The sequence below is a fragment of the Balaenoptera ricei genome, chromosome 8 (genome assembly GCF_028023285.1).
Source record: "Balaenoptera ricei isolate mBalRic1 chromosome 8, mBalRic1.hap2, whole genome shotgun sequence".
Taxonomy (NCBI): Eukaryota; Metazoa; Chordata; class Mammalia; order Artiodactyla; family Balaenopteridae; genus Balaenoptera; species Balaenoptera ricei.
The window spans coordinates 47403043-47425924 of NC_082646.1; the positions used below are offsets into that span (position 1 = coordinate 47403043).

The 22882-nt window shown below is 37.6% G+C and overlaps 1 protein-coding gene and 1 long non-coding RNA gene across 9 annotated transcripts in view; one reads left to right on the plus strand and one right to left on the minus strand.

The window, feature by feature from the left end:
* Nucleotides 1–22882, plus strand: part of GRM5 (glutamate metabotropic receptor 5) — a 531751-nt gene that overhangs the window by 442834 nt on the left and 66035 nt on the right. For all 5 annotated transcript variants that reach the window (XM_059930609.1, XM_059930612.1, XM_059930613.1 and 2 more), the window contains exons 5-6: nucleotides 4647–4815; nucleotides 9939–10065. In XM_059930609.1, coding sequence (XP_059786592.1) covers nucleotides 4647–4815; nucleotides 9939–10065 — 296 coding nt within the window. The remainder of the gene's footprint in view (nucleotides 1–4646; nucleotides 4816–9938; nucleotides 10066–22882) is intronic.
* LOC132370505 (uncharacterized) overlaps nucleotides 1–22882 on the minus strand; it is a 370395-nt gene that overhangs the window by 108635 nt on the left and 238878 nt on the right. The gene's annotated exons all lie outside the window — the stretch shown is intronic.

Sequence of the window (22882 nt, forward strand, 5' to 3'; positions counted from 1 at the left end):
CTCTTGCATCTCCCTCCCACCCTCCCTATCCCACCCCTCTAGTCACAAAGCACCAAGCTGATCGCCCTGTGCTATGTGGCTGCTTCCCACTAGCTATTTTACATTTGGTAGTGTATATATGTCCATGCCACTCTCTCACTTCGTCCCAGCTTACGCTTCCCATTCCCCATGTCCTCAAGTCCATTCTCTACATCTGCATCTTTATTCCTGTCCTGCCCCTAGGTTCTTCAGAACCTTTTTTTTTTTTTTTAGATTCCATACATATAGTGTTGGCATACGGTATTTGTTTTTCTCTTTCTGACTTTCTTCACTCTGTATGACAGACTCTAGGTCCATCCACCTCACTACAAATAACTCAATTTCATTTCTTTTTATGGCTGAGTAATATTCCATTGTATGTATGTGCCACATCTTCTTTATCCATTCATCTGTCGATGGACCCTTAGGTGGCTTCTGTGTCCTGGCTATTGTAAATAGAGCTGCAATTCTGAATTTCTGATTTTACAAAAGTCATATAATGCCTCCTGCATACCGTGGAGCACACTTCTTAAACAACTCATTAATATTTCTACAGTAAAACATATGAATATTCATAGGAAGTGTGATAAATAGAGTATAAATAGTCTCATGACAGTGTGGGTCAAGTTCTGTCACTAGATAAGTTGAGAATGGGTCATGTTTTGCTGCCAAGTGAGTTATGAAAAAACTTATGGTTTTCAGAGCTCTGAGGATTTCAGGAATTATAGATAAGAAATATGGACCTTTACTGTTTGCCATCAAGGGGACAGACCACAGGTTGGCAAGCTATGGTCTACAGGCCAAATCAGGTCTGCTATCTGTTTTGGTAAATAAGGTTTTACTGGAACACAGTCTCTCTCATTTATTTAGAGACTATCTGTAGCTATTTCATGCTACACTAACAGTGTTGAGTAGTTTCAACAGAGGCCTAAAATATTTACTGTCTGTCCATTTATAGCAAAAGTTTTCTGACCCCCGATAGATATACAGAGAGTCCACTGACGACTAAGGCTTAACAAGCCTAGCTGTTGCCTAGGACTGACCATAAATGGGCAGAGGAAACATGGAGAGTCAACATCAGCCTAAGTACAACTGACTATTTAAGGCAAAAATGTTAACATTATATTGTGGGGTTTATAAGTACGGGGATGTAAAACATTTGACAATGTGGCATAAAGGAATGGGGTATAAAATTATACAGGGGCAAGTTTCTTATATTTTACATTAAGTGACACAACATTAAGTAGAATAAGTTAAGAATGCCTATTAAATCCCTTGGGCAGTTAAAATTTTAATACAAGAGAAATAACTAAAAAGCCAAGAGAAGAATACTTTAAAAAAAAATTGGTTAATACAAAATAAGGCAGGAAAAGAGGAAAAGATGGACAAAAACAGATATGACAAGTAGAAAATAAGGCTGGAACACTAGAAATTCGCAGATGCTGACCTGGTTTGCACACAGATTCTTAATATGTGACTCTGTCCACAGAAGGACTTAAAAAAGCACCTTAGCCTCAGAACTGTAGACTGAGAGGACCTTAAGGGTCATATAAATCTAGTACTCTCCACAGTCCCTTCCTCCAAATGATGTTTCAGTTCCCCTGACAACAACCTTGCTTCAGCCCCTTGGGTAAAGAGAACCTCACATCTTATGAGGAAGCCTGCTCTAATTTTCAGAGTTATAACCACTTAGAAAGTTCTTTATTTCTGTTCAACTGAACCCTGCCTTCCTCTAGTTTCTATTCTGTGCTTTTTTTTTTTTTTTAAACATCTTTACTGGAGTATAATTGCTTTACAATGGTGTGTTAGTTTCTGCTTTATAACAAAGTGAATCAGCTATACATATACATATATCCCCATATCTCCTCCCTCTTGAGTCTCCCTCCCACCCTCCTATCCCACCCCTCTAGGTGGTCACCTAAATAGACATTTCTCCAAAGAAGATATATAGATAGCCAACAAACACATGAAAGAATGCTCAACATCACTAATCATTATTTTGTGCTTTTAACTGAACTTTTTTCTCTTTGGTTGCAATACATTTTATCTGGTTTTTTGTTTTTTTTTTTTGAACACTTTAGGAAATTCATTCAAACAAATTTTCAGTATATTTCAACTCTAAACTGTGGCCAGTTAAGGAAGAGACAGATGTGGGGAGGCAGAGAGAAAGGGGAAAGAAGAAAGAGGTATTAAAGAAGACATTACACAAACCCACACTCAGTGATGAGAGAAACGGTTCAGGAGCAGAGATGGAGAAACCAAGGGGCCCAGTGAGAGAGGGCGAGAGAGCAAGAGTGAGAATGAGAGAGAATTAAACAATGGGTTACAATGGCAGAAAGCCATTATGTACTTTAATTCTTATCTAAAATTTAAGTAAGAGTATTTTTCAAACACTCACTCTCACTTTTGATGGAGAATAAAATCTATATCCTATCTCTGAAAACTAAAAGAATTCATATTAATTGACAAGAGAAAGGAGGAGGGGTCTTCTTTTACAGAGAATTATTCTGAGCTATTTCTTTTTTTCATGTACTGCTACCAAAGATTTTTACAATCATGTTGTATTTTCACAGCTATAACCACTAGTGATAATATCTCTGTGGTTGTCTGGTAAGTAAGAAATAATTACCATAAATCTAAGGGCTAATTCCAAAGGGAGGATTCAGTATCTGTAATAAATTTAAAGTAGGTTGATTGGTTTGAGCCAAAATTAAGGTTTAACTTTTCTCAAAATCACTTCCCTGTCAAATATGCCATTTTCCATTCTATAGAGTTATCATGTTTATTTTTCAAAAATTGGATCCCTTGACTTTTTACCATTTCTCCAATATAAAACAGATTTCTACAACAGTTAAGCAATGGAAGTTGATCTTTTAGCTCTATTGAGTTTATTTGGAGTAGTCTAACAGAAAAGAACCAACAGCAGACTTGAAGTATTAAGAGTGAGTATAGACTTGCATCCTCTCCAATCCGGTATCACTCATTACCTCACCAAGCTTCAGGTCCATTATCTGTACAACTGACAGTTTGGACTAGACCTCGTCAAAGTTAACAACTGGTAGAAATGGGTTGATGGCTCATTTGGGGGTGAGCAATGAAACTCTCTTCATATCTCTTCAAATCAGTAGCAGCAAAGAAAAAAAATCTTCCTGACACTAACATTTCTTCCTTTCTCCCAGCCTAGAACGTTCAAAGGTCATTTGCTCACAGGCAGTCAGTCACCTTTTGAAGCCGTAGAGGCCCATGTAGCCAATTGGAAGTAGCCAATGCCATAACGTATGAGTTCTTTTTACCTCAGTGCTCTGTGTTCTAATATCTCAACTCACTGCATGCTTAGTAGCCACTGCATAACTGTGACAGAGTGGAAATGTGTTAAGACTCAGCTCTGTATCCTACAGATTGGTACTTTTAGAAGTGGAATTTAGACAGTCACTCAAAATTGCTACTGACTGCAAATAAAACACTGTAGGATAACACTGAACAGCTAACCAAACTTAAGAATAAGTTAACATTCTGAAAAAAACACTACAGTAAAAAAATGTGATTGGGAGTGAAAACAGAATAGTATCATTTTCAATGTAGGTCCAAACAGATTGATGTCAGCTTTGTTCTTAGCATTTCTGTACTGAGCATTGGTAATCTTGTCACTTGAACCCAAAAGCTAGAAAGTTTTCCATATATATCAATTTTCAGATAGCTCAACATGCTGAGCATGGAGGTTGAAGGAAGAAGCATTTAGAAGAGCCCGTCTACCAATCCTACAAGTCCTGGAAAATAAAAGCACAGGGTACTATGTGAAGACACTGTATACCTAAGACATACCTACAGATGTGTCTACAGGAACTGACAGTGGTGGTATTGCTCATCCAGTGTCCTCAGATTGGAAAATTATTTCAGAAATGCTTCTCTGGAAATATGTGTGTGTGTGTGTGTGTGTGTGTGTGTAAAATCCTATAAATAATCACATTAACTTTCCCTCTTTACATCTCCATCCCCATATAAAGGCTGAGAATTCACGAGGTTCTAGTATCTTCCAGCATTTTTACATTGCATGAGGTGCTTTAGAAGCTATCGATTTTCAGAATTATTTTAAACATCATTCCTGAAAGTATCTTTATGCAATGAGTTTAGCCATTGATAAAGGGTAAAATGAGAAAGGTAAAATCAGGTCGTATCCAAATTACCTCCTCATTCCCTAAAGCTGAAGACAAGATTAAAGATTTACCAAAATTCTCCCTTGGTTATTAGCAAAGGAAAATTTACCATTTTATTTGAGTGGAGATGAAAACCTTGCTATCTTTTTAAGAAGCCTAAAAGTAGTACTTGTTTAAACTTCTTGAAGTTATTCCAAAACTGTCTTTCATCATGCTGAGGTCAAGTCACCTTCTCACATGGGATTATTTTCTATTTCAGGTATAAGCTTGAAAGTTTAAAAAAAAAAAAAAAAAGGTCTCTGAAGAGAAAGTGAAACAGACAGGCTTTTTGTTATTCTAAAGTGTACTGTCATGGAAAATTCCAGTGTCACCAATATGACAATAGGTACATTTTGGAGGACAGAAATCTATTGCTTCTTCATAGCTGAATATTTATATTTTTAGCTGAATAATTATTATATTCTTGTTCCTAAGGTATGAAATAATGAATTTCAAGGAAATGGGAAAAGATTATTTTGATTATATCAATGTTGGAAGCTGGGACAACGGAGAATTAAAAATGGATGATGATGAAGTATGGTCCAAGAAAAGCCACATCATCAGATCCGTGTGCAGTGAACCATGTGAGAAAGGCCAGATAAAGGTAAAGTGGAGTCTGTGTTTCTTTAATTTTTGTTGTAAATTCAAAAGTATTCACTAGCATTGACTGTTTTTAACAAGTTTAGATATTTGTTTTGCCTTTTCCACTGTAAGCTTCTAATTTTTAGAAGAAATTTTTAAATTCTTTTCTCATTAATTCCTTATGATATCTAGTAAAACCCACAATAGCCTTAGTAGTTGGACTGGCTGAAGCAATTGATGAGTCAAGCCCACACCCTTTCTACTCATATAAGCCTTTAAAGACATGCTTCCTGGGAATAAATAGCTCACAGCTGGAAACCACATCAATTTCTAATTAACTTAAATATTTACCAAACTCCTACTAATGTAATAGTTTACATTAATGGGACAAAAATAAGCCAGACACGTTTACTCTTAGAAGATTTATAGTGTAGATGAGGAAAAATATCATGGGCACAGATAAGTAATGTCATGTGAAATGTGATGACTTCATTAAGAAAGAAAAAAAAGGGAGCTAAATAAGTTCATACAAAAGAAAGGGACAAGGACTTCCCTGGTGGTGCAGTGGTTAGTAAGACTCCACACTCTCAATGCAGGGGCCCCGAGTTTGATCCCTAGTCAGGGAACTAGATCCCACATGCATGCCGCAACTAAGAGTTTGCATGCCACATCTAAGGAACCTGCACGCCACAACTAAGGAGCCCAGGAGTCACAACTAAGGAGCCTGCCTGCCGCAACTAAGACCCAGCACAACCAAATAAATAAATATATATTTTAAAAAATGAGTTAATATATGTCAAATAGTACAGTGTTGTGTACATGGTGCAGTAAAGGTGCAATAAAAATTTTTTTAAAAAGGGACAGATTTCTTCTGAATAAAATGTCAGACACTGAACCATGAAAAATGGATATGACTTCAGAGACATGTAGGGAAATGATCATTTATGTAGAGGGAATAATAACAGGAAAGGTACAGAAGTAGTCAGATTGTTCTGGAATAACAGTGAATAATCTAGGGGGCTTTGCTCTAAATGGTTATTGTAAAAGAGAAAGTTGCAATGATAGATTGAAGCCACATTTGCGGAGAGTTTTGGATGCCATACTGAACAGGCTGAACTTAATTTTTTATTAACCAGGAGTCTGAGAATAATTTTGACCAAGATGCTGACATATAATAGGTGAAGATGCATGGGTAGAGTTACAAAACATAAAGAAAGAAAGAAGAGACAAGTTAGAAGGACACTGTGATAGTGGTGACAAGGTCCCTGAATTATGGAAGAAACAGTGAGAATGGAAAGGGGGTAGGGGAGGTATTTGAAAGAAACATTACAGAGGTAGCCTCAATCAGCCCTGGCTATCAACCACAAAGCCTAAAATATTTACTATCTGGTTCTCTGCAGAAAAAGGTTGCCGACTCTTAATATTCAGTGACGGTCTGCATCTTGGCCAGTCATCTGGCAGTTAAACACTTCATGTGAAATTCTTTTTAGACTCACTAAGAATATCAATTGTTCATAATTTCCAGTTCTTCCCAGAGAAAGATTCGTCTGTATAAATTACTACATGCAAGTTGTCTCTGTTTTGACCCTTCACAGCAATATAGTTTGAGCCTGTAACTTCAAAATGTTGAATATCTGTTTCAAGAGATTTCTTTATATATACTTTGCTACCCCCTTCTCCTGGGAATAACTTACCCAGTGGAAGAATCTGACTCCCTATTATCATATTTTCAATACTAGTTAATTTGTTAAAATGGTTATAGAGTCTTTTTTTAATCCCAAATTCTGTTCTCCTAACCAGATCTCATTTTCACTCCATTAAATATACAATTGACTACATTTTCTTGATATGGTTTAATTAGGTCACTGAACAACTTCAATAATGATATCAACACATCACAGAATTGTTCAGATTTGTTAACTCAGTGCCCACGAACGGACACTTAGTCTAGCAAAGGTTCAAATATATAACATACTGTTATTCATAAAGAAAGCATCACTACTTCCAGGGTGCTTTTTTACACTTTTAAAAAAATTATTTATTTATTTATTTATTTATTTTTGGCTGCGTTGGGTCTTCGTTGCTGCGCACAGGCTTTCTCTGGCTGCAGCGAACACGGGCTACTCTTTGTTGCGGTGCGCAGGCTTCATATTGCGGTGGCTTCTCTTGTTGCAGAGCACAAGCTCTAGGCGTGTGGGCTTCAGTAGTTGTGGCTCGTGGGCTCTAGAGCACAGGCTCAGTAGTTGTGGCGCACGGGCTTACCTGCTCCACAGCATGTGGGATCTTCCCGGACCAGGGCTCAAACCCGTGTCCCCTGCATTGGCAGGCGGATTCTTTTTTTTTTTTTTTTTTTTTTTATTTTTAAACATCTTTATTGAAGTATAATTGCCTTACAATAGTGTGTTAGCTTCTGCTTTATAACAAAGTGAATCAGTTATACATATACAATATGTTCCCATTTCTCTTCCCTCTTGCATCTCCCTCCCTCCCACCCTCCCCATCCCACCCCTCTAGGTGGTCACAAAGCACCGAGCTGATCTCCCTGTGCTATGCGGCTGCTTCCCACTAGCTATCTATTTTACATTTGGTAGTGTATATATGTCCATGACACTCTCTCACCCTGTCACATCTCACCCCACCCCCTCCCCATATCCTCAAGTCCATTCTCTAGTAGGTCTGTGTCTTTATTCCCGTCTTGTGGCAGGCGGATTCTTAACCAGTGTGCCACCAGTGGAAAAAAATGGATATTAATCTGAAAGAGAATTGTCACCACCTCCTGTATTCAAAATGAGTGTGAGGGGCTTCCCTGGTGGCGCAGTGGTTGAGAATCTGCCTGCCAATGCAGGGGACACGGGTTCGAGCCCTGGTCTGGGAAGACCCCACATGCCGCGGAGCAACTGGGCCCGTGAGCCACAACTACTGAGCCTGCGCGTCTGGAGCTTGTGCTCCGCAACAAGAGAGGCCGCGATAGTGAGAGGCCCGCACACCGCGATGAAGAGTGGCCCCCACTCGCCGCAACTAGAGGAAGTCCTCGCACAGAAACGAAGACCCAACACAGCCAAAAATAAATAAATAAATAAATAAATTTATAAAAAAAAAAGTCTGATAAAAATGAGTGTGAAACAGAACATAAATAACAAACGAAAAAAAGTAAAACAAATCAGTTCTGAATGATCAGAAGAAGACAGTAAGTTGTCACTATTTATTTAAAAAAAGATTGTAATATTGGAATTAATCTTGGAAAAGGGCATGAGCTTATTCTGGTAAAAAAACTGAAATTTACAAAGCAATGCAAATTGAATCACAGTAAGTTAGCACATTTCTAAGAGGAAAAACGCAACTGCTTTTGTTTGCCAGGCTACTAAGAAAGAATCCTTCAGCATTTGAAATGTGCCTCCTTGCATTACAAAATCTAGTAACTGTCCAGTGATAGTTTTACCAAGTGTGGTTGAAGTCACCCTGAAAATGAAATTCATGTCTCTATATGGATACTTATATGTATATTACTAATAAAACAGTTAATATTTTTAAAGTGTTCTACAGTTTCCAAATCATTGTGATATTCTATTTAATCCTCAGGAAACTCTATAAAGGCAGGTATTATTTTAAAAGCATTAGTCTCGGTTGGATGAAACAGGATCAGCTGGGAGACTGCTCAAGGCTGCACATTATTTAGTGGCTGTAAGTAAGACTAGAACCTTGGTGCCTCTTGATTCTCAAGCCAGTATTCTTTCCCCCACATCTTTCAAAATATCATAAACTCTATCTTTATACAGACCAATAAGACTCAATATTTATAAGCATGGCCACGAAGTCCAACAGGCATTATTTGATCCCTCGTTTACCCACGTGTTGTGTGAACTCACTACGCCTTAGTTTTTGTCCCTAAAAAAATGAATAAAATAAAACCAACCACCTTATACAGAGCTGTTCCAGTGTTTCAATGAGATGACATGACATGGCATGCACTAAATCACCAGCAGTCAACATTATTATGAAGAATGCTTTCAATAGATTAAGCAGGTCTAATTAGCAATTTTACCTAATTGATCTAGTTATTTTAGGGAAAGGATGTTTCAGGCCCTTCTGTCATCATTTCCTACTTGTATTGTTGCGATGTCAAGAGTCAGCACAAGGGACAGTACACAACAGAAGAAAGGGGTGCCAGCCTACAACTGTATTTGGCTACAGATATCTAGACATTATTATCAAAGGTCATTAATAGAGTCAGCATCTAAGACAAGGATAAGAAGTGTAACTACTCCTGCGTCTGGTTATTAATCAGAGTTTTAATTATTTATGGGAATGTTTAATGAATGCTATCTCTATTCCACAAAGGCTACTCATGCACCAGTGGTGGAAAAAAAATAAAAGACATCCATTTCTAAAGGATAATATCTAGGACTCTTTCAATTGTTAAATTATTTCAATTATTTTCTATTGCCTTAAAAAAATTAAACACATGAAGAGGTATATAATAGTCTCAGTGACCTTAACCATCTTCATCCCAAGCAAATCAAAACTACTAGAATAGGAAGGAATGGGCTGAATTATTGAACCAGATTTTTAGTAGAAACAGTCCAAGAGGTGATCTCCAGAAAAAACTTCATCTTCTGCCTCTTAATTCAAAATAAATTCCTAATTATTTTTTATCAATATGGATAGATTTTTGAACTTTAGCAGGTATACAATGTGGGTTTTTTGGCTAACAATTATTCAACTAGTGGAGGGAAGCCAAGGTAAATCCAGAGAGCAAAAGTTCTTAATTTGAAGCAAAGAAAGGCACAAACTCTGGGAAAAATTCAGTTACATACACACATACAGAAATGTATATATATTCACGTGTGAGCGCAAACACGGACGATTAATACAGGTATCTAAAGCTAATTACCAAATATTTGCACTTTATTTCATTCTTGACCCTGTCACCAACAAATTTTATGATGTTGGACTGGTTGCTTAAACTCAGCCTGTTTCTTTAATTGTAAAATGAGAATATTAATACTTACACTGCCTCTCCGAAAACGTTTGAAATAACTTACGTGAAAGCCCCCTTCTGCTTTGTAAAGCAGTACATCTGAATAAAGGGTTGCTGGATTTTTATCTATGTGAAAAAATAATCAAAATTTTAAATATTTGCCTTAGGTGATCCGGAAGGGAGAAGTCAGCTGCTGTTGGACCTGCACACCTTGTAAAGAGAACGAGTATGTCTTTGATGAGTACACCTGCAAGGCATGCCAGCTGGGGTCCTGGCCCACTGATGACCTTACAGGTACATGTATCACAATGTCAGCACAGGTACATCCCCCAAAATCAACTCAAAAAGGACACAGACATGGGAGGAGGGGGGTTACATCTCCAAGCATTTCTCATCTTGGTGGAATTGTTTATGCAACAAAGAATTCCCTTAGGAACAGACGCCTTCCCAACACCTGGGCTAATCATGAAAATCTTTAGATCGCGCGGAAAAATCAGCCTATATTCCTGCCCTCACCCCCAGACTAGATCAGAATCCTTAGGTTTTTCTACTGGGCATTTTCAGTCCATCTTCAGGATATTCCCAGAAGTTCCTAAGCAGGGCCCCAGTTAACTGTGATTTGAGGTGTAGAGAGAGAAGTATTAGCCGGAAGAGACTAAAATATGCCATGACATAGCCAAGAACAAAAAGGTAGCACAGAATTAGGTAGAATTTGTTCTAAAACTCTTTGTTTCTCTTATTGCTTTTCCTTAATCTAAACCACAAACTTCCAACTCATGAGTTTTCAAATAATGTCAACACAGGGTAAGGCTCATCTCTGCTTGGTTTGGGGGGAGTTTGGGGAGGGGGGTTACTTTTTTGTTTGTTTCTTTGATGTTTTGGTTTAGGAGTTTTTTCCTCCAAAAATGTGAAGGAATTATTGTCATTGTGTTCTCAATATGATATTTCATAGCTATTTCTAATCTTTACATTATGAAAACAGGATACCTTCCATCTTTCCTTCCAATTCCTTCAATAAACATTTAGCAAATACATATTAGATGCCTATTTGCCTACCACTGATATAAAGGCGTAAAAATGAAGTTATGCCCTCTGTCGTCAAGAAGTTAATGAGGGAGGTAAACAGTGAAAATGTGATTACAATAAACGACACAGGTTTGCGGACATGGAGTATGAGGAGGGGACCTGTGAAACTAAGTTTTCCAGGGAATTAAGAGAAAAAGACGTTCCAGGCAGAGGGCCCACCACGTGGTATGTCAGGTCACCTAGTGGTTTTACAGTTAAGGTGGATTAAGCACAAACTCCTAGAGGCTAGAGAATTATAACGTCATCAGTGTTAGACTCGACCCCTCATAGCACAAGAGATTATCCATGGTAGTTGTATTAGCTTATTCCAAAAACCTGGTTCTAAAAATCCTGTGATTCTGGGCCTTTTGAGGCCAGCTCACATTAAGACTTGTTTTCAGTGACTGGTATTTATGCAGAAGACATTCCTTTTCTTAAAACAAAAAATTTAAAAATTCTGATTTAATAAAACACCCAAGTACCTTGTGTCCTATTTTCACCGTTAGATGATAAGCTTTCTGATACTCATACATCCTGCTATCCCCAGAGCCAAGTCAGTGCTGAACACAGAGTCTTTAATAAATTTAGTTTACAGATAAACTAAAGCACACACACGCACACACGCACGCACACACACATACAGTAAAAATGTAAGAAAGAAAAAAATATGATTGGTTCTCTTGTGAGGGAAATGAAGAGCAGTTTTGGTGATCTTTTCCTTTATACTACTTGTTTACTTTTTCTAATTTCTAATTTCAATATGGATTATCATTAAACTGAAAAACTATTTCACAGATTCAACTATCCACATGGCTAAGCACCTTGAACGTGAATATGCAGATGTAATTTTTTGTCCTATGTTTTGTAAAACTATCACAATGAACATGGTCTGCTTTTTCATTCATTCAACAGAGAAGTATTTTGTTATTACTATTTGCACTATAATAATAGGTGCTGGAGAAATTGGGGTTAAAAATAGACATGGTTCTTATATCACTTACCATCTTGTTGGGAGAGAGACATTTCTTTCTCTCTCTCACACACACACACACACACACACACTCTCAGACACATACAGACAGGCATGGACAAATTGTGTTAAGTAGTATGAAGTAAAAGAACAAGAGTAAAAAAAAATGAAAATATTAGGGGAGACATAATTTAAATTTGTGGTCATAAAAGATCTCTGAAGAAGTGAAGATTAGCTGAGACCTAAATGATAAATACAGAAATAGCTATCAAAACATGATGAGAAGGGCATTTCTTGCTGAGGCAAAAGCATATGTGAAAGTCTGTTTATGGGTAAGCCAATGGAAAAACGATGTCAGAAGAGATCAGAAAGGTAGCAGGGGCTAGATCATAGACTGTATAGCCTTGTAGAACAGGTTCAGGATTTGAGTGTTTAATACCAAGTACAATGAGAAACCTTTGCAGGGACTGTAGGAGAAGAAGAAAACATGATTGGATGTATAATTTTAAAACATCACTCTGGTTGCTGTGAGGGAGAATAATTTGGATAGGGATGGAAAGTGGAACCAGGGAGATAGGCAGGATGGTTACTGCAGGTTGCCACTGCAGGCACCAAGAGCTCTTGGTGTCTTGGGCTAAACAGTGCATTGGAAGATTTCAGATATACTTTGGAGTAGAACCAACAGGACATACAGATGAATTGGTTGCAACAGATATTAAGTAAGGATACCAAATTTTCTGCCTTGAGGAAAATTTGCATTCTTTGATAAGAATCAATAGTTTGGTTTTAGACAAGATCAGCTTGAGATGCCTTTGAGATTTTCAAGTATGAATTAATTAATTTAACAAATTAAGGCCTTAGTTTGTGCCAGAAATGTAATAGAAACTGGAAATGTAAAATTTAGTCTAAGTTTCCAAGAAACTTATAATCTAGTGGGAGAAAAGCATATAAATAAGTAACCATGCAGTAGACTAAGTGCTGTAGGTGAGAAATGAGCAAAGTATTATGGAAAAATGGAGAAGGGCACACCTAACCCTGGAGAAATTAGAGAAGGTTTAGTCTTGAGGCATAATCTTTCAGCTCATTTTAAAAAAAGTGAAGAAGATCCTATTGGGAAAAGTGTGCAGCACTGAGGCTATGAACGGCACCAGCATCCTCCTAATTTCTCCAAACAAAAAGAAGTGAGTCATCTGAACTCTTCTCTCTTCTTGGCAACCCGTATCCAGTCACTTAGCAAGTCTGCTTATTTGCATTGCTAAATATTCTTCTCCCTCCTTCCTCTCCATTTATTGGTACAACTCTTCCCTTGACTAAGTTATCATCTCACGTTTGACTACTGCAGTAATTTCCCAGTTTATTTCCCTACTCCCAAATTTATGCTACATGCCTCCAAGTTTGTTTTTCATCTTGCTACTAGATAATGTATCCAAAATACAGATTTGTCCCTTTCATTTCATTGCTCAACACTGACCAGTGTTTTCATATCTCTATGGGATATGTCCAAGTTTTTCAACATGGCATACAAAATTCCCTCTCTCCCTCACCCTCCTATGATCTTCCTAATTTCAATCACCACCACTTTATTTTTTTATTTTTTTTTAATTATTTATTTATCTATTTATTTATGGCTGTGTTGGGTCCCCGCCTCCGCGCGAGGGCCCTCTCCAGTTGCGGCGAGCGGGGGCCACTCCTCATCTTCATCGCGGTGCGCGGGCCTCTCACTATCATGGCCTCTCTTGTTGCGGAGCACAGGCTCCAGACGCGCAGGCTCAGTAATTGTGGCTCACGGGCCCAGTTGCTCCGCGGCATGTGGGATCTTCCCAGACCAGGGCTCGAACCCGTGTCCCCTGCACTGGCAGGCGGACTCCCAACCACTGCGCCACCAGGGAAGCCCCACCACCACTTTATAATTCTCATTTTACATTCTAGTATCAAGGGCTGCTTATAATTCTCATCTACACACAATGCTATCCGACTCCTCCACGTCCGTACAGGGGTCACCTTCCTTGCCTGGAACACACTTATTCCACTTTGTTTACTCCTGCTCACCTTTCTTACTCAGCCCAGATGTCACCTTCTCTATGATGCCTTCTTTGTGGTACTTAGACTAGTAAGTCCTCTATTTTGTATTTCTTAAGCAAATTCTGCTTCCCTCTTTACATCATTTTCAAACTGGATTTTAATGGTCTATATCCTTATCTGCATCCCCTACTGAATCATTAGTTTCTCAAGGACATAACCATATCTCAATCACCTTTGCATTCCTAGCATCTAACACAATGCCTGACACAGAGCAGGCACTCAGTAAATGAGTGTCAATCTGCAGTAAATGATGGGGAGTGTTACAAATGAAGATGGAAGTAAGTATTAGGGCCATCCTCTGAAGACAGCCTTTAACTAAGGAGTTTGGACTTTATCCTATAGACAAGTGTGAGGCCAGTGAAGTTTTTCAAACAGAAGAATGAAATGATTTTCCTCTGGCTACATGCATACATGTGAGTGTGTGTGTATATGTGGGAGGGGAAAGAAAGTGGGAGGGGAGAAGGGAGAATAAATACCAAACCTGAAAAGGTCTCCACATTGATATTACGTGAGATTTAACCTTCCATTAAGATCTCCAGCACTTTTCCAAAGAGCCTATAGCTGTTTGCAGCCCATCTCATTGACTCTGATTCAAAGTAACTTGGCACTTGGCACTGCTAGCTAAGCCAGAAGACTGCTCTGATGGCTTCAGCTATTCCAAAGCCTGCCACAGAGATGCTTGGGGCTGGCTTCAGAGGATACTGTAAGTCTTTCTTCTACCCTCCCGGCTTACAGTTACCCCACTTCAGCCTATAACGTGACAGCTCAGGTCACTTTGGGTCAGTGCCCCCATTGTGATAATGGCAACTGACACATACATGTTTCCTGTGTGCCAGGAACTCTTTGAAGCATCTCACAAATGTTAATTCATTTAATCCCAACACAGCTCTATAAGATTGTTAGCACAGTTAGAAATCTTAGAATTGAATAATTGTTTAGAGAAACAACTAGGAGTGGCAATCAACTGACATTAACGTCTATATTCTATTTAGCCATTTACTTTTATATATTCATAGAAAGATGTCTGAAGTGAACATTACCTTAAGAAAAAATGCTTATGAGTGGTGAGATTGTGGGTTACTTTTTTGCGCACACACATACACACACACGTATGTGCGTATAATATTGAATTATATTAAGAGCATGTATTTTCATCAATATATCCATGAAAATAAATCTTAAGCTAGCCATATTTTTAATAGTCATCATAAACTGGCAGGAACCAGGAACCGGGAATTAAGAAGGGAAAGAAAGAAAACCAGGCATGAAAACCAGGAAGAAAAGAAAGAAGATTTTAAATGGAGGATGAGGGTGGTACCTAACAATATTCCTAATTCAAATTATTTTCATTAAGTACAGCAAGTAGTTATTCTTTCTCTAACAATCTTCAGGTATCCATGTTAGCAGTGAATAGGATAAACAGGACCCCTGCCCTCAAAGTGATTATCATCCTAAATATTGACAAGTAATAATAAGATGCTGAGTGTTAACAGAGAAGACCAGAATGGTGTAGAAGCCTGTATCAGTGGAAGCTACTTAGATGAGGTTTAAAGTTGCCTCTTCAAGGAACTGTATACATGCAAGAATTAAAGTAAAGATGGAAGTTGGCCATATTCAAATGAAAGAGAAGAGTGTCTTGGACACAGAATACAGAAACTGAGGAGGAACTGGGAGCACGGGGGCATGGGGGGAGGGACTGAGACAGGCAAGCCAAGCAAAGGCCAACTCTCGCAGGGCTTCGTAAGCCATGGTAACTATTTTAAAGTTTATTCTAAGGGAAATTAAAAGCCATTATTTATTCATTCAGCTATCTATCTAGTCATTCACTCAACAAACATATAACTAGCACTTCCTCTGTTCCCGGCAATGTTCTAAGTGCTGAAAATATTTCTCTGACCAATACATAAAATTCTCTGCCCTTATAATGTTTACATTCTAGAGAACAGTTTTAAACAGGGCAATTATTATCTCCAGGAATATCCAACAATTGAATAAGAAAGGAAATGCAATCATGATGGACTGCTTTATAAATATTATGCACACAGTCAAAATGCAAAGTGTAAATATTGTTTAAAAACATGAGTAGAAAGGATACTGATTTCAGAATGATGGTTTCATCTGGAGAGAGATGGGAGGGAGTCAGGATTTACAAGAGAGGTTTCAATTATATCTGCAAGCTGTGTGTATATGCAATTTGAAACAAATATGACAAAATATCAACATTTGTTAAATCTGGATTTTTACGTTTGTCCTGCACTTCTCTGCATATTTAAAATTTTTATAATTTAAAATACTTCATATGATCTGAGCTATTTAAATACTGAATACTAGAAGATAAATTTTTAAAATAAAGACTAAATTGGGGACTTTAAAAGAAGGAAGAGAGAAAACCACAGGAAGGAAATTTTGCAAGTCACAATGTGAATCTGTTGGTGGTTTGTGATGATGTAGTGGGAATAAAGGGCAATGAAGAGATCAGAAATTTAAATCAACAGGAGGAGGGCATTGTTTCGCTGAGAGAAGAACAACTGCAATGTGGTCTGGTTTGAAAGAGGAAGGAGGAAAAAATAGTGGAAGGCAACAATTTGGCTAGGCACTCAGATGATTCCCTACAAGATTCTGCCAAGACAACTTTTTCACTGCACACCGTTCCCCACCAGATACGTGCAAAAACTGTCCTAGAAAGAATCTTTGTTTTCTCTCAAAGAATTTGGGATGGGTTATAAGTAGCAGATCTTTAGCTGCCCAGTCCAAAGCTAAAGCCATGGAAACCCTTTCAGGTGGGTTTGCCAACTCTGGCAACCTTCCAACAAACCCAAGTAAAAGGAAAAAGAAAAAACAACACGGCTTTCAAAAAGTAACTCAGTGGGAAGCTTTATGACAGAAAGTTAGAATGATTTCCTGCTTCTCACGCGCAAAGAAATGTATCTTATTTATTTTAAGTGCAAAGCTGTAAAATGGAAGGAGGGCAGTGCCTATCAACCTTTGAATGTCAATAGGAACATTCTCTAGGAAGTTCCTTTCGTTCCCTAAGTTACCTAATTGCTTGGGAGGTTGGAACCTTTGTATCTTCACTTCAGGGGCAAAAAGAGAACAGAGTCAAACAAAAGGGAGTTGGTGGGAAGCTGGGAGGGACTGCAGGATGAGCTCCAAGGAGGCAGAACCACTGACAAGTTTTACAACTCCAGCATTTGAGTTACTCTCTTCCTATAAATACTTCCTTCATTTGTGTTCCTCAGTTTGTCCCGCTTTTCTTGGGACTTTTTTTTACCTTTTAATAAATAAGTAAATAAAAACGTGGGGAGAAGCGCTTTTCATCACCAATATTTTTTTAACATCCTTATTGGAGTATAATTGCTTTACAATGGTGTGTTAGTTTCTGCTGTATAACAAAGTGAATCAGCTATACATATACATATGTCCCCATATCTCTTCCCTCTTGCGTCTCCCTCCCTCCCACCCTCTAGGTGGTCACAAAGCACCGAGCTGATCTCCCTGTGCTGTGTCATCACCAGTATTTTTAACTATCTTATGCATTATCCTTTTGAATCCTATGAGGTAGCCTTTATTATTTTACAGCTGAATTAATTAAGACCCAGGAAGATTCTATAAGTTGCTCAAGGTCACAAAACTAGTGGAAAATCAAACCCAGGCACTGTGATTCCACCATTTTCTGCTACACCACATGCCTTTCTTCACAATCACGTCTTGGAGCCCCATATTTCCAGGAAATTACAGAAAGAGAAAAAATTCAGCTTTCAAGCTGGTCACATGTTAATTATCTCCAGGTTGCTATGATATTTTTCATTTCAAATGTGTGTAAAATGTGCTGCCCATTTGATTACTACAATTCAATTTGGATGAGGAAAGGGTAAAAAAACCCTTTCCATTTATTATGTGTTTCTGATTCTTTAGGGGAAATCTGTTACGAATTTAGATGAGAAATATGTGTTTTTTATTATTACAATTTTAATAAATAGTTCCTGTTAATATTTTTAAAGGAACAGGTTTTCATAATGGCGACCTCTAATTTCTTGGCTTATCTAGGTTACATAATAATCTGAATAGGAACACATGCTCTACAAGCTGGTTATCCTATCACTCATTCATTCAGCAGAAGTTGTTTTTTAATCAAGTTTCTACACTGTTTTCAACACTGTGCTAGGTTCTATTGATAAAGATACAAATGCAAGGTGTCTGACCTTCCATTTCCATGCCATCAAATGTCCACAGTAGAAGAAGGCTGACTTACATAATTGCATTAAAAGTATAACATATGATACATACGATAACTGAATTGTGCATTGGTGGCATGCAAGATAGAAGTACTCATTAGCAAATAGCTCCAACTTGGTTCAAACAAAGCACTGGGCACTGGACACATAGTGATCACGGAGCCACAATTCCTACACTCGAGTATTCCAGAGCCTGGCAGACACACACACAAATAAAGAGCAATTTCAATACATTAAGTATGCCAGGCATATAGTAGAAACTGATTTAATGTTTGTCCAATAAATAATGAGAGAGAGGAGGAATAAGGGAAAGAATGAATGAATGAATGAACAGACCAAGAAAGGGAAGGAACGAAGGTGCAAGAAAATAAAGTGCTAGCCTGAGAGTAAAAACTAATTACACTGAGGAGAGAAAATTAACCAGGTCTTGGAAGTTCAGTGGTACCTTCTGGGAAGAAATGGAAATAATGCATGTGAAAATGAGAAGTTAACCAGGTAAAAGGGAGAAGGATTTTCAAGGAGAAAGAAAAGCCCTAACGAATATATCTAAGGAATGTGTATTCAAAAATATTTTTCCCAACATAACCAAGCTGTTTTGAGTCAAGTGAATCACTATTTCACATTCACTTTTCCTATCAAAGCCTATTTATGGAAACCATCCTTTTCTAAAGACCAAGCATCATAATGGTGACCAGCTGTAAAAGGAAGTGACTACTTTACTTAACAATAGAATCCCCCCACCAAGGTCCCTAAGCACTTTCTAGATTTTCCTTACATTCGTTACATAGACTCACCAATACTATCTAAGGAAGGTGAAATTTATGACAAATGTAGTATTAAAAAATACAGCTGAAATTTTTGGCTGAATGTGAGATATGTCCGGAACAATTCATCTTTATTATCTTCCAATAACATAGTGGTTTAAATCTCAAAAGGGTTGGAATTAGACACATCCATGTTGAAATCCACACTCCACCAATGACTCACTGTGTGACTATAAGCAAAAATAAATTTCCTTCTCTGAGCTTCAACTTCCTCTTACATAAAAATGGAGGTAACAGTAGTAACTAGTTCACAGAATTATTGGAGAGGTTAAATAGCACACAAATAGTTTAGTACCTGTTAACAGTTCAGTTATATTAACGATTATCACTCTACTGTTAATTAAGTTTAAAAAATATAGTGATGAGAAACGAATATAGAGATAGATTGATTGATTTAAAGATAAATGAGAAAATTTGGAGAAAGTTCCAACCTCTATTGAAAGTCTTCCCCATTTGAAAGTAAGATCCTCTAAGTCAATGATTGTCTAGCCCAGTAAATGGCACAGAATAGGCAATGAATTTGCATTTGTTGAACTAGCTTACTATTATAAACATCTCTTTTAATGTCACTTATATTATCTTCTTAGCTTTCTGATTCCAAATGAATGGGTTACACAAGGTTAACGTGATTTGGAAACTCCAGACAGATAGTCATGAGCCACAACAATACTAAAAGGCATCTGGCATGTTTCTTTTTTTTTTTTTTTTTTTTTTTTGATTTCTTGTTGTTTCCCATTTATTTCTTTTAGGTTCTAGAGTGCTGATAAATTCAACTACAGTGCCCACTCTTTACTGATTTTCTTTAGATTAATATATTTTGCTCCTATTTTGTTATCAATGCATGCATGACAAGAAGTACAATAATCACGGCTTGTACATTAACAACTGGATGCATAAACTAACCACATTTGTTATTTTCTGTTAATGTTGGTTGTTTCCAGTTTGCCAAAGTACATTAAAAACATATTATGTGAACACTAAAATTAACATATTTTAATACAGTCACCTGTTTTTGTCTTCCATTCTAAATTGAAGTCTATTACTAAGACTGATGTTTTATTCCTCTTATGCTTGAAATTGAATTCTTTTTCTTTTCCTGCCATCTTTTTTTTAATCACTCTCCCTGATCAAAAGATTTTCTGATTTCAGTGGATAATAATGGCATCATTATCCACTTTTCCTGTTTTCCTCAATGACAAGAAAAAAAATTAACCTTCTCAGAGGGAATCTAGCATCTATTGCCTTCAGTGTTTTTACATTTATATCTAACTCTGTGTTTGAAATAAAAGTAAGAATAGAGTTTTGGAGTGTCCCAGGGCTCAGTCTTCACCCTCTTTTCTATCTACATTTGCTTCACTGGTGATCCTACCCAGTCTCTTGTTCTCAGTTATACACTGAAGATTTCTGAATTTAAATATGTAACCCAGACTTCTCATCCAATCTCCAGACTTGAATATTCAACTGCCTACTTGACATATTTATTTAAATGTGTGATAGATATATCAAATTCTACATTTCCAAAACTGAAATCCAGGTCTTTACCTTCCTGATCCCCAAGGCTGCTCTATCCTTAGCATTCTATATTTCACCTGATGGCAAATCCATTCTTTCAGTAGCTCAGGCCAACAACTTTGGAATCATCTTTTGCGTTTTCTCATATCCTTTGGTCAATGGGTCAGGAAATTCCATTGACTCTTCCTTCGAATACAGAAGTCTACCACTTCCCATTACCTCCACTGTAAGATCCTGGTCCTGGCAATCATTGTTAATCATCTTACTAGTGAAATAACCTCCTAATTCATCTTCCTGATTCCCCCCCTTGTCAATAGCCCGGGCAGAGATACCGTTTTAAAAAGTAAGCCAGATCACGTTATTCCATTGTCTAAGAACCTACAATAGTTTCCTCTCATTCAAAGTCAAATTTATGTTCTATATGACCTAGCCTTTTGTTATGTATCTGGACTATATTCCTCTTTATTACATCTCCCTCTATCCCCCAACACATTGGTCCTTTTGTTCTTCTGTTAAGATATCTGGAAGGCTGTTCTCCTAGGGTCATTGCCCTAGCTGTTCTCTCTGCCTGGAATGCTCCACCCCAGATACACATACTGCTGCTATCCTTGCCTCCTTCAAGTCCTTGCTCAAATGTCTACCTTGACCAACGTGTTTAGTACTACAAACGGTCCCCCTTTACCCTCTCTTCTACCTCTTACTTTCCCCACTTCATATATAACCTTTTATTCCATTATATTGTTAATGTATTAACTTATTTTTGCTGATCATATATTGTCAGTCTTCCCAGTTGGAACACAAGCTAAAGGGTAGGGGGTTTCTGCTCGTTTTGTCCACTTGGGAATAACAAGCTCCTAGAACACAGCAGACACTCAATAAATATCTGAGTCACAAAATCAGAAAGGACATTTGGATGGAAGATCAACCACAGGAGGAAAATGCTTTTTACTATGCAGATTATTTGCAAAAAAAAAAAAAAAAAAATGACTGACTAAAACCAGAGGAAAGGGAGCCTGAAAAGAGTCTAGCAAACCAGGAAATTAATTGAAAGTAATTGTAAAACCCTCATTATAGCTCAAATCATGTGTGTAAAATTTCCTTGATCCTCTATTGGTTTTAAAGTGATGACTTTAATGTTTTATTCTAGTAAAGTACAAAAATAGTTTTAAGCATTTTATTTTCTCAGTCCTGAAAAATTGCTTCACTGCTATTTTTCAGGTAATCGGTCTTTAATTTCTCATATGCAAATTCTTCTACAAGGGTTTCTCCAGATTAAAACCCTCATTATAGGGAAGGGAGTTCTGTATTTCCATTTTACGTATAGAAAAATGGAGACAAAACTAAAACATGCAAGGACGGTTCAAATATAAAGAGATCCTTGGTAATCCAGTCATCCACGGGCAGAAAGCAGGCTGAAGAAGCTACTTGGTTGTAAAATGTGCCCTCTCTCATAAAAATGGAAAAAAGACTCAGATGGAAGGATCCCCATCCAATGAAAATATCTCTGAATGCTCATTGTTACTAAATAAATTCCAAAAAAGTAAAAAAAAATGGAGACACAAATAACTAGAGGAAGCGTCTCGTATTCACCAGAAATATTTGTGTGCAAGCTAAAAATGAAGTGCATGTCTCCTGATTCAATTGTTCTCTCCTCCATTAACGTAATCATTCATTCATTCAACCTGTTGAACTGCACGTTGTGTACTGGCTACTGGCTTGGCACAGCAGAGCAAAAGGCAAACAGTCCCCTGCTCTCAATTTGCTCTCCGTCTACTACATGAAACAGAGAAGCAAGCTCACTCTGAGCATAACAGTTGTGCTATTATGTGCAAAAAAACGTTGTGCAAGCGCTGTGATAGACACCGGCATAGGGAACTGCTTGACCACATGGGAGGAACCTGTCACTCCAGGAATCAGAAAAGCCATCCTCAAAGAAGAGCTGGAAAATGAACGAGGAATGAGTTAGCTAGTGAGGGGAGAGGGGAAAGGTAAAAATGGAGCAAAGTATTCCAGTCAGCACATTTTATTTAAATTCATGTGCTGTGTTTTTCCTCTCTTATTCATCTGCAGTATGACCGGAAGTCATATTTTTCCAAAGCTGGTCCCTACAAATGTGCATCTGTGATAATTCTTCCCCTCAGCACTCTGCAGAACTATTAAATCATTCTTTATGCCTAATTATGAAATTAATCTTTGCATACAATTTCAAATTCCCCTATAAAATGTAACCAATAAAAAAAATATAAAAGCTAAATAAAAACTATAGCCCTGAGTTGTCAGCTCTCTGAGGGAATTTTATTAAGGGAATCTAAAACAAAAAAATATGCAATAAACCTTGAAGGGCGTGAAATAGCCTGGGTCCAATGATAAATGGGTGGCTGTGAGTCCTCTATGTGGCAATGTTAGGAATGTTCTACAATCAA